Source organism: Manis pentadactyla, chromosome 2 (genome assembly GCF_030020395.1).
Source record: "Manis pentadactyla isolate mManPen7 chromosome 2, mManPen7.hap1, whole genome shotgun sequence".
Taxonomy (NCBI): domain Eukaryota; kingdom Metazoa; phylum Chordata; class Mammalia; order Pholidota; family Manidae; genus Manis; species Manis pentadactyla.
In genome coordinates, this window is record NC_080020.1 from 216,717,009 (window position 1) to 216,729,520 (window position 12,512).

At 46.0% G+C, this 12,512-nt stretch overlaps 1 protein-coding gene across 6 annotated transcripts in view; it reads left to right on the plus strand.

The window, feature by feature from the left end:
• The window catches only part of DNMT3A (DNA methyltransferase 3 alpha), a 114,580-nt gene extending 112,961 nt beyond the window's left edge, over positions 1-1,619 (plus strand). For all 6 annotated transcript variants that reach the window (XM_057497384.1, XM_057497382.1, XM_057497385.1 and 3 more), the window contains one exon: positions 1,328-1,619. In XM_057497384.1, the coding sequence (XP_057353367.1) occupies positions 1,328-1,593 (266 nt within the window). In that variant the 3' untranslated portion in view covers positions 1,594-1,619. The remainder of the gene's footprint in view (positions 1-1,327) is intronic.
• Positions 1,620-12,512: the final 10,893 nt, after the last annotated feature.

The window sequence follows — 12,512 nt, forward strand, 5'->3', positions numbered from 1 at the left end:
CAACAGAGGTCAACAGAAAATACTAGTGGCTGGCTACCCAGACCACTATGAGACTGCTCAGCTTTTGCAAAAATTAGAATACATAACTGACACCCCTATTCTGCAACTAGTTCACATATCCTAGGTCACAACAGCCTGAGAATCAGATCTAGAAATCGGGATCTTATTTATGGTAAGAATGTAGTATGGCAAAGCTGAAAGAGCTGACAGACCAGAGACTGAATCCTTGCTCTTTACCAGCTGTGTGATAATCAATGTCTTCAAAGACTCAGTTCCTCACCTGTAAAATGGGAACAATTAATAGCCTCCTTCCCAGGGTGCTTGTGAGAATTAAGACATGCCCATCAGGTGTTCGATAGAGCATGTTCATGAGTACTTGATAAACAAGATTCAATGTTATGATATTAGTTTTTGACCCACTGTGGCTACTGAAATCGCTGGAATCCCAGCCTCAACTACCTTCCTCTTGCCCAGGGGATCTTCGCTTCCCAGAAGTCACCTCAGATGTCTTCCCTGAGCAGAAGCAGGTTATCGCAGCTATAGAAAGAGCTCTTTGGGTGGAAAAAGGTGCTTTGAGGACCCGCCTTGGGCTGTCCTGTCTTCCAGTGACCCTGCACCATGGCAGCTGGTTTGGCTGCAAGGCCCAGAGGCCACCTCAGCTACTCGCATCCAGGGAGACTTGTAACAAGCAATCAGGCATGCCAGGACATCCAGGGCAGGAGAGACAGCCAGGGTTCCAGTGAGGGAGGACCCCAGGCAGCGGTCCTCTAGTGTCCTCCCCTGCTGGGGCCACGTGCACCCTGCCTGCTGCCCTCCAGGCTCATCTGTCCTGTTGCCTTGCCACCGCCCACGCATCTGCACATGGCCCTCATGGCCCGTCTAAGGGGTCCAACCTCCCTTACTTTCCATTCCGGCAGCAGCAGCAGCCCCAGCTCACAGTCTCTTACTCCACACCAAGTTTCTGCAGCAGAATCCGGCTACCAGCTTGGATGGGGTCACCTCTAGTTTAGTGAGCTGAGGCAGGAAAATGGCCCATGTGGGGCTGAAGCCCTTTTTTTCTTGGCAAGGTGTGTGGCTGGCTCTCTAAGAGGGGTGAGCAGTGGGGACTGTGGTCACTGGAGGGAAGGCCAGACAGCCACTGTGCCAGCCACCTGCTCATGTCTGTGCTGAATTCTGAGGCTACCTTGACAGTGATACCTGGAGAAGTATTTGGGGACATGTGACCCATATATGAAATTCAAATTTCAGTGTTGTATTCGTTTCCTAAGGCTGCTGTAAGAAAGTACCACAAACTGGCTTAAAACCACAGCAATTGATTATCTCCCAGGTCTGGAGGCTTGGAAATCCAAAATAAGGACTGGCAGCCCCATGCTCTCTCTGCAGCCTCTACAGAGGATCCTTCCTTGCCTCGTCCAGCTTCAGGTGTCCCCAGATGTTTCTTGGCTGGGGCAGCATCATTCCAATCCCTGCCTCGGTCTCTGCATGACCATCTGTGTCCTCTCTGTTGGCATCTGTGTGCAAATTTCCCACTTCTTACAAGGACACCAGTCATGTTGGATTGGAGTACACCCTGATGACCTCATCTTAACTTGATGACATCTGCAAAGGCCCTCTTTCCAAATAAGGTCAGAATCACAAGCACCGGGGGTTAGAACTACAACCTCTCTTTTGAGGGGACACAATTCAATCCATAACAAGTATCCATAATTAAAGTTGAATGGAATCCCCATCATGCTCAGTTGTGACAGATACCATATTCAAAACTGAAAATATTTACTGTCCGGCCCTTTACAGAAAACATCTGCCATCCCCTTCCTTAAAGGATTGGGTGGGACTTCACAGGAGAAGGTGACATGTGTCCTAGGCTGAGAGGACAGCAAGGCTAACCACAGGGAAGTCAGAGATACTTCTGGGGAACTGTGACCCTGCCGCTTCCACAGACAAGGGATCTCATGAGCCAGAGTTAAAATGCAAAGCGTCTTGAGTTGAAACACCTTCAGACACATGCCTTCCACCTTTCTTCCTGGTGGAGAGGACACTGTGGCAGCTGACTTCCTTTTGCTCCAGCAGCACAGGGCAGATCTGGAAGGAGACGCCTGGTAAGGAGCCTGTGTGGAGCCTGTGAGAAACCGTCCTGCCCCCAAGCCCCTTGGTGGATCCCAGTGGAGACAAAGCCCAAGTTAGGCGACTTTCGCAGGAGCATCTGAAGGAGGCCCAGTGGGCACAGTTGGCTTCTTCCTATCAGATCCTGTTTTCCTCCAGCTGCCCCATGGGAATTGTTTGTGAGCCAGACAGTCCAACTCTAGAGATCAGGCCTCTTTGGTGGGAAATGTTTGGGAAGCCCCATGTCACATCCCTTGGCTGTGGCGAGAGTTCCCTTTTTCGAAGTAGCTGGGCTGCGAGTAGTCAGAAGGCTGTGGGAGACACCCCCACCCCAAAGGGTTGGTGTGCTGACTTGTACTCAGGGCTGGAAGATGGTACCTGAGTTCAGCAAAAAATGACCCTGGTAGATAGGGTGTGAGGGAGGCGATCCCCACTGGACTGCTGAAAACTGCAGCAGCAGGGATGTTCCCTGATTTTGCCCAAGAGCACACAGCGAGGTGGGCCTGGCACGGTGGGCCCCTCACCTTCTGCCACCCTGGTGCGCCCTCTCTCCTCTCTCCACCTGCCTTGTATTGGCCAACCTTTCCTCTTCCTCTTTTCATTGATAAGGTGATATAGCTACATTAAAGAGAAACATCTAAAAGAAAATGTCTCAAATCCCACCACCTTAACCCATTTCTACATACACGTTTTAAAAACCACTCCCATGTGATAAAATTGTCTAGAACTAAACACACACGTACACATGAATGTAAGTCAAGCAGGGGATCTGCATGAGGACAATAATATATCACTGTCGATATGCTGGTTTTGCAAGATATTACCATTGGAGGAAACTGTAAAAGTGGGATATCCTTGTATTATTTCTTATAACTGCATGTAAATCTATAATTATCTAAATAAAAGTTCAATTAAAAAAAAAGCAATTCTGAAGGAGCTGTGATCCATGAGTAAGTACCATTTCATGTTAAACTGCTTTTCATTAAGATAACATTGTAAGAGTTTCCCCATGTTTCTACGGCCCCGGCAGCAATCACTTAATGGCTGCAGAGTGTTGCATCTCATGGGTGTAAAATCGTTTATTTAATCATTCTCTTTCACTATGTTTTAGGTTGTTTCCAATTTTTAGCCACTGTCTGTCAATAATGCCATAATTAACATTATTTTGCCTGTAGCTGTTTCATTCTTTTGAACTATTTTAATAGAATAAATTCCCAGCGTTACTGGACATAAGGTTTTGGTCCTTTATTGGCTGTATTATGTATTATTAATTTAATGTTATGATACGTTTATTATTGCCTTTTCTAGCCACAGACTGGCTTTTTCCCAAGTAGGCAAGAACGCTCTGCTACGCCTTCCAGCATTCAGATTTGTAGTAAAAAAAAACCAGAACCCCGCCACCTGTTCCTACCTACGCAGTGTCACGTGGGATTTGAGTAGCAGAATACAGGGCCAGCAAAGTTCAGCTAGAGGAGCTGTCACCGCGTCACCCTCCCACGGGGCCTTGGCGGGTGTTCTGGGACCTCACGGAAACGGGGGGCGCTCACGACCTTCTCGCCCAAAGACAAAACAGCAGAGGCGGGGAGGGGCGTGCGACTTTCCTGAAAACAGAGCTCACGCTTCAGGCGCTCCTTTCAGAGCGGGAGAAAGACATTTCTAGAATACACTGCGTAGGGCTAGAAAAGCGGTTGAGAAACCGCCTGTGACCTTCGGGCGCCCCGGGGGAGGGCCTGGGTGACGGGCCCCTATTCCTCGGGGGCGATCACAGCCCGGGAGGCGCAGCGGGGCGGTCGCTGGGCGGCCGCCGGCCTCCTGCCAGGCTACGGGGGTGGCGCTAGGGGCTGGGTGGGCGGTGCGTTGTCATTTTAGTTTCATTTATGTATAAGTTTATTTCATTTCATTTTTTAATTTTATGTTTCATTTTATGTAACATTATTTAAAATTTTAAGGTTATATTTTATTTCATCATTTCGTTTTGTTTTTCAATCTAATTTTTTAATGATATTAATTAATCTTTGCAGTTAAGATTGCCAGATAAAAAATATAGGATGCCCAGTTAAATTTGACTTTCAGATAAACATTAGAAAAATTTTCAGCTTAAATACATCCTTTTTAGTGTGTCTTATTGAGTGTAAGTACGTTCCAAATATTCTGTCCTGTATGCTTATTTAAGTCTGGTAGATTGTGTTTATTTAAATAGGGTAGAACGCCTTCTTTGGAGGAGCTCTGACTGAACTTTGACACCTAACAGCACCTGGGAGTCCTTTCATGTGTCCTGGAGAGGGTGCAGAAGCGTGGGTATCACCTGGGTCTCCCAGGCAGACCTGAGGGGTCCTGCTGGACAGAATGACGGGCCCAGTCTCTCCTTCCCGGAGGGGGGAAGGCACCAGGAGTCACAGCAGTAATCCACTACCAGCCCAGGGTCACTGTTTCTGCCCCGTGGAGTCAGGAGGGGCAGCTCAGGGGCTGCATGACCTCTGCACACTGGATTTTCCCAACCATGACTGGCCCACTCCATCTGAAAATGTCCCTCAGGTTCATATCCTGGGAGCAAGAAGCTCTGATGGGGTGTGGGGGCCCTGGTTGGCCCCTGTGGGATCTGGACAAGTCACTAACACCTCAGTTTCTCCATCTGTGAAATGGGGTTATTGCCGGGGTTACCCCGGTAAGTGATGTGACTGTGCCTGGCGAACTGTAGGATACAGACACTCTGCCACAGGCAGGTACTCTCTCCCGCCAGCTTTTCTGCACCATAATTCACAAGCAGTAACGCTCACCAACCTTGAGTATACAATTCAGTTTCGACCTATGTTTACAGGTGTGATCACCACAACTACAAATACACCTTTTCTTAGGTCAGCAACATGCATTGGGCACCTGTGCCCTAGGATGTGCCAGGCATTCCACACACACAGATGAAAGCTGCAGGTCCTTTCTTGAGGAACTCAAGAATCTGGGAGAGAAAACGGACCCCACACACAGCTGTGTGAGAAGCAGCATGTGGAGAGAGTGCATCAGAACAGTGGGTCCAGAGAGGTATGACGTGACTGTTCTGACTATCCCTCCCCAGAGCACTTCACAGTCTGGCTGCTCCTAACCCAGCCCTGGCAAGGCCTCAGTTCTACCCCACGAGAAGCTAGCTGGGCCTGAAGACTGTGCACACCTACATCCTCCTTCCTCCTTTTTTATGTGGCAGAAGCTCATTCCTCTTAATGTTTCAAGGCCCAACTCGAATGTTGCCTCCTCTGAGAAGCCATCCTGCCTTTCCTGGTGGCTCTAGGACAAATCTGTGGCTCCCTGCTCAGTGGATTTAGGGCCTGTAGGTGCTGAGGGCTAGAGGGAGGCCCAGCAGGAAGGGCAGCAGGGTAGGCTGGAGAAGGCTCCTTCCTGTGAGCAGCAGGTGTGAAGGGCAGGTGAAGGAGTGTGGCACCAGGACCCCGTGATGTAGGTGGGGAGTCTGAGCTGACTTCCTTCTGGACCAAGTCCGTAGGCCAGGAGAATCTGTGTGCTTCCTGCTGGGCAGGAACCAGGGTGCGGGTGGGGAGAGTGAATGTGGAGGAGACAGGCGGTGCACCTGCTGGGAAGCGGCCCTGCTTGCGCCCTCTCAGGCTCTGCGGTAGGTGGTACTCATTCACCTGTTCAGCAGGTACTGAGCAGGCTCCTCCCTGGTACTGAGGCCTATACCCTGAGAGTGTGCAGTGAGGGGCTTTGGGGCTGGTGGGCAGAGCTGGCTCAAACCCTGCCATCCTCCCTGAGGCTCCCCCATGCTGTCTGCCTACATTAGCCCCAGGGGCAGTCCCCGAGGTTCTGAGCTCCCAAAGCCAGTGCTGGCACCTTCCAGTTTCCTGGGGTCCTCCAGGCTGTGTTCCAAGCAGTGGAGAACTAGGCAGAGTGGTGTCTGTCCTCACAGGGCTTCTAGTTTAGCCTAGGTCAGAAGGGCGGGACAGAGGAGTGTCTGTGGGAGCTCAGAGCGGTTTGTTCTTCCCTCTTTCCTGCCAGCGTTGCCTTTTAATAAATCTGGAATCCATTCCTTTTTTTCAGCCACACAGCCACCATCCCAGCCACTGTGGTGTCCTGTCTGGACGGCCAAATGTCTCTCCACAAACCACTTTGGTCAGTTCCCTCCTCGGCAGCCTCAGTGATCTTAAAACAACAGCAGCAATGACTATTTTGGAACTATTACAAAAGCAGTAAGTGCTTAGAGTAAAAATTCAAATAGTAAAGGAGAATGTAAGCCAAAAAGTCAAAGACGGATCCTGCCCCCTCCATCTCCAACCTCCAGGCCTACTTCCCCGGGGCAGTCAGTGTCTGTACCCTTCCAAAGTTTTTAAAGTGTATAAATACTTTCATGTGTGTGTAATTGCATATATATATATATATATATATACTTTCACACACGTGTACACATGTAACCTTTAAAAAACAAACAGTCCAGACTTTCGCACCTGGCCGTCCTCTTGTTCCCAGTGATTTCATTCAGTGAAATCAGTTCCTAGAAGTGGGATCGCTGGCTTAGTGCGCACGTGCGGTGGAAATATCTGTAGCACTCGCGCAGTCACCTCTCATAATGGCTCTAGTGATCTGTATGGCCACAGTCCGATATTCCTCCTCACGCGTACCAACACTTACCCATGTCTTTGTCACTCTGATAGGGAAAAAATGGTAACTTTATTTGTATTTTTAAAATTATGAGTTAGGCAGAGCTTTTAATATATCTGATTATCCATGTGAATCTCTTTTACCGCTCCATGTTATGTTGCCTGCCCTTTCTACTGTTTTTTATCTTTGGCCTACTGAGTTCTGAGTATTTATGGTAGTTAAGGAAATTGGTACATTGTCTCTTATAATGCTGCAAATATTTCTCCCAATTTTCCATTTGCCTTTTGACTTTCTGTATTTTTGCTGTATATTCTGTTTTTTTATGCTGTTTGGAATCAACTGAATTAATCTTTTTCTCATGGTTTATGGCATTAATATTATGCTTTTCTACTCTACAGTTATAAAAGAAATGTATTCATGCTTTCTTTCATGCTTTCGCAGTTCAATTTTTACATTTAAGTCACTGATCTACCTGTAGTTTATTTTGATATGAGAAAGAAAGGTATGGATCCACATTTAATTGTTTTCTAAATGGCTAGCTGTTTTCCTAATACTCTTCTCTGAATAATCCGTTTCACCCACTGATGTGGTGCATCTTTATCATATTCTAAATTTCCAACACCTAAGGGTCTGTTTCTGGCCTATTTGTTCTGTTGATCTTTCTGACTATTCTTGTATGTGTGCCAAATTGCTTTGTTTACTCCAGCTTTATAATATGTTTTTATTACTTGGTAAGATTAATTTAGAAATTTACTGACTATTTTTGCATGTATTTTCCAGATGAATTTTAGTGTTCTCTTATCGGTGTAGTGGGTAGGCAGCCTAAAACACCGAAGTTCAAAAATAATTTAGTCACCCTGTCTTATGTGTAATGGAGGGGAAATGCTGGAGTTGGGCAAATGTAAAATAGGGGCCCTACGATTCAGAAGGTTACATTAGATGTATGTGGCAAATATGTAGGTATACTTAAGGAAACTTCATATTTTCACAATACTGTCTCTCATTGAAGACAAAATGTGTCTTTCCATTAGAGTCTTCTTTTCTGCCCCTTGGTAAAGTTTACAGCTTTTCTTTAGATACATATTACATACTTCTTGATAAATGACTCTTTTCTTTCAGTGTATTTTCTAACTGGTTATGTTTGTTCCAGGGATCTTTCTAAAAGGCCAGTCTTGCTCAAAACAGTCAAAACCCTGCAGTGGCTTCCTGTTGTCCTGAGGACAAACCCCATGCTTCCTAACTGGCCTACAAAGTCCCGTGAGGTTGGCCAGCCAGCCCGCTTCTCTTCTTCCTCCTCTTGCTGTCTGGGCTCCAGGTGCCCCACTGGCCCTCCCTCTGCCTGCCCCCAGCCTGCTTACTCTGGTATAGCCTTGAGTTCTGAGATTAAAGGAGACCTCCTCAGGAACATGGACCCCTTAGATCAAGTTTGGGCGGCTGTTTTATATTTCATGTATGGCAGTAGAATTAGAATTATTTTTTGATGATGTGTTTCAGGCCACCATCCCACAAGACTGTTCTCCAGGAGGCACAGGGCTCTGCCAGCCTTTTCACTGCTGTATCACAGCCCCTAGCATAATGCCAGCAGGTGGTAGTTGTTGAATGAAGGCATTTAGACAGAAGTGCTGTGCCCTGCCTTCAGATTTGGAGCTTCTAGACATCCAGGACTGAGGTCACGGAGACAGTAAAAACTCACAAGCAGCATGTGGAAGCCACTTAGCCAGCTGCACCTCACTCTTGGAAAGAAAGAGACTGAAAGCTTCTTCTGGGCTTTGAAAACAACGCCACCGTATACTAGATAAATGGCTGAGGACATTAACTCAGTGGGCTGTCATCCAGCCATCAGCAGTGATTTTTATGAAGAATTTCTGGCCGCATAGGTTATAATAGAAGTGAAGATAGCAGGGTAAAAACTAGTGATTACAACTGAATTTAAAGGGCACAATACAGTGACTTTTTCTTGTTTGGTTTACAGGCAGTGCCTGAAAGAGTCTGGGACATGGTAGGCTCTCTGTAAAAATATTTGATTGAATAAATGAATGAACTAAAAATAAAATAAGATTGGAAGTTATAGTAGCATCAAGGGTATTAAAGTGATGTAATTGCTTTTTATTCCCTTATTTTATGTCTTCCCAGTTGTCTCTAATGGAGTAGAGCAACTTGTATAATGAAAAACCTTTTTCCGAGGCTGTCAAAGCTTTTCTTCCATGGCACTGCACCAAGTGGCCACCAGAGGGCAGGGCTGCACCACTGTCGGGTCGTAACCACAGGACCAAGTTTCATCTGGAACTAAGTATTGTGGAAGTTTAGTTACATGCCTGGGGACTTACCTGATGACAGGAATCAATACCATTTCCCCCTTACCTAGTTCTTGGCTTCCCAGACTGGCAGTAAAGGACTCTCTATTTTGCTCTTGTGTGAAGAACGCAGCCTGTCTCCCTGGGCCCGAAACCTATTCTGAAGGAACAATTTATTGGGTGCTGAGTCCCTTCTGAGTGGCGTCTCTGGGATCCCCAGTGAACAGGACTCAGTTCCTACCTTCACAGAGCTTGCCCAGGCTGGCTAACCATCAAATTCACTCAGGAAAACTCAGGCCTGGAGAGATGCCAAGTCTTGCAAAAAGTCAAGAGCTTAATTTAGAACCAATCTGATTTACTTGTGTATCCATTCAAAAAGGATGTGGTACTGACTGTGTGTGGGGGGCCTGTGGGAGGGCTCATTCATCCTCCCGAATATGCCCTGGATGCCTCCCCTGCTCAGGCGCTCCTCCCAGCACTCGGTGAACAGCAGAGCCCACTGGCATGAAGCTCAGGGTGTGGTGGTGGCGGTGGGGACAACGTGAACTGCACAATGTGAAGGGGGTCTATAAGCGCTATGAAGGAAAATAAGCAAGGTAAGGGGATTGAGTGATGGGCCAGGGGTGCTGTTTTGTGTAAAGAGGTCAGAGAAATTTCTGATGAGGTTAATTTGGAGTGGAGACCTTAATAAAGTGAGGGAGCAAGACCAGTGGCCATCTAGGATGAGGCAGAGGGGACTGGAAGTGCAAAGGCCCTGGGGCAGGTGGGTGGGAATGTGTGTGTTGAGGGTGAGGGGGTGTGGGTCCTGTAGGGGTAGGAGACCCCACAGGTGCTGTGGACTACTGTAGATTTTGCCTTTTGCTTGGAGTAAGATGCTGCATTGAGAATAGTCTGTGGAGGCACAAGGTAGCAGCAGGGTGAATGGTCACCCAGGCCGGATGGTGGCTTTGCACCCAAGACACTCAGTGAGCACTTCTGAATTAAGCTGAGCCATTCCCATCCGAGCTTTCTTGAAATCATGACTCAGCCCCTATGGAGAAGGGGAAACCACCACAAGAACAAACTTCAGAGGAGCGGCAGCCCCAGTCTGGTTGGCTGGGCTTAAAAGGAAGATTTAGAAGATGTAGACTTAGAACCACAGAGTTCGAAAGGGAGAACGGATACTGGCCAGGTATCTCTGGCCACATCTGTTTAAAAAAATTTTTTTTATTAAGGTATTATTGATATATGCTCTTATGAAGGTTTCACATGAGAAACAATGTGGTTACTACATTTACCCATATTATCAAGTCCCCACCCTTACCCCAATGTCACTGTCCATCAGTGCAGCAAGATGCCACAGATCCACTGTGTGCCTTCTCTGTGCTACACTGTCTTCCCCGTGACACCCCCACACCATGTGTACTAAACATAATACCCCTCAATCCCCTTCTCCCTCCCTCCCCACCCACCCTTCCACACCCCTCCCCTTTTGGTAACCACTAGTCCCTTCTTGGAGTCTGTCAGTCTGCTGCTCTTTTGTTCCTTCAGTTTTGCTTCATTGTTATACTCCACAAATGAGGGAAATCATTTGGTACTTGTCTTTCTCCACCTGGCTTATTTCACTGAGCATAATACCCTCTAGCTCCATCCATGTTGTTGCAAATGGTAGGATTTGTTTCTTTCTTATGGCTGAATAGCATTCCATTGTGTATATGTACCACTTCTTCTTTATCCATTTATCTACTGATGGACACTTAGGTTGCTTCCTTATCTTGGCTATTGTATATAGTGCTGCGATAGACATAGGGGTGCATATGTCTTTTTGAACCTGAGAAGTTGTATTCTTTGGGTAAATTCCTAGGAATGGGATTCCCAGGTCAAATGGTATTTCTATTTTTGGGTTTTTGAGGAACCTCTATATTGCTTTCCACAATGGTTGAACTAGCTTACATTCCCACCAGCAGTGTAGGAGGAGGATTCCCCTTTCTCCGCATCCTCGCCAGCATTTGTTGTTCTTAGTCTTTTTGATACTGGCCATCCTAACTGGTGTGGGTGATATCTCACTGCGGTTTTAATTTGCATTTCCCTGATGATTAGTGATGTGGAGCATCTTTTCATGTGACTGTTGGTCATTTGAATTTCTTCTTTGGAGAAGTGTCTCTTCATATCCTCCACCCATTTTTTAATTGGGTTATTTGGTTTTTGGGTGTTGAGGCATGTAAGTTCTTTATGTATTTTGGATGTTAACCCCTTGTTGGATATGTCATTTACAAATATATTCTCCCATACTGTACAATGCCTTTTTGTTCTGTTGATAGTGTCCTTTGCTGTACAGAAGCTTTTTAGTTTGATGTAGTCCCATGTGTTCATTTTTGCTTTTGTTTCCTTTGCCCGAGGAGATACATGCAGGAAGAAATTGCTCATGTTTATATTCAGGAGATTTTTGCCTGTGTTGTCTTCTAAGACTTTTATGGTTTCATGACTTACATTCAGGTCTTTGATCCATTTCAAGTTTCCTTTTCTGTATGGGGTTAAACAATAATCCAGTTTCATTCTCTTGCATGTAGCTGTCCAGTTTTGCCAACACCAGTTGTTGAAGAGGCTGTCATTTCTCCATTGAATGCTCATGGCTTCTTTATCATATATTAATTGACCATATATGCTTGGTTTATATCTGGGCTCTCTAGTCTGTTCCATTGGTCTATGGTTCTGTTCTTGTGCCAGTACCAAATTGTCTTGACTGCTGTGGCTTTGTAATAGAGCTTGAAGTTGGGGAGTTGCAACAACATGGATGGAGCTAGAGGGTATTATGCTCAGTGAAATAAGCCAGGTGGAGAAAGACAAGTACCAAACTTCCCCCCAACTTTATTCTTCCTTCTCAGGATTGCTTTGGCTAATGGGGGTCTTTTGTGGTTCCATATGAATTTTAGAACTATTTGCTCTAGTTCATTAAAGAAAGCTGTTGGTATTTTGATAGGGATTGCATTGAATCTGTAGATTGCTTTAGGAAGGATGGCCATTTTAACAATATTAATTCTTCCTATCCATGAGCACAGGATGTGTTTCCATTTATTGGTATCTTCTTTAATTTCTCTCATGAGTGTCTTATACTTTTCAGGGTATAGGTCTTTCACTTCCTTGGTTAGGTTTATTCCTAGGTATTTTATTCTTTTTGATGCAGTTGTGAATGGAACTGTTTTCCTGATTTCTCTGTCTGCTAGTTCATCGTTAGTGTATATGAATGCAACAGATTTCTGTGTATTAATTTTGTATCCTGCAACTTTGCTGAATTCAGATATTAGTTCTAGTAGTTTTGGAGTGGATTCTTTAGGGTTTTCTATGTACAATATCATGTCATCTGCAAACAGGGACAGTTTAATTTCTTCCTTACCACTCTGGATGCCCTTTATTTCTTTGTGTTGTCTGATTGCCATGGCTAGGACCTCCAGAACTATGTTGAATAAAAGAGGAGAGCGTGGGCATCTTTGTCTTGTTCCCAATCTTAGAGGAATGGCTTTCAGCTTCTCACTTTTA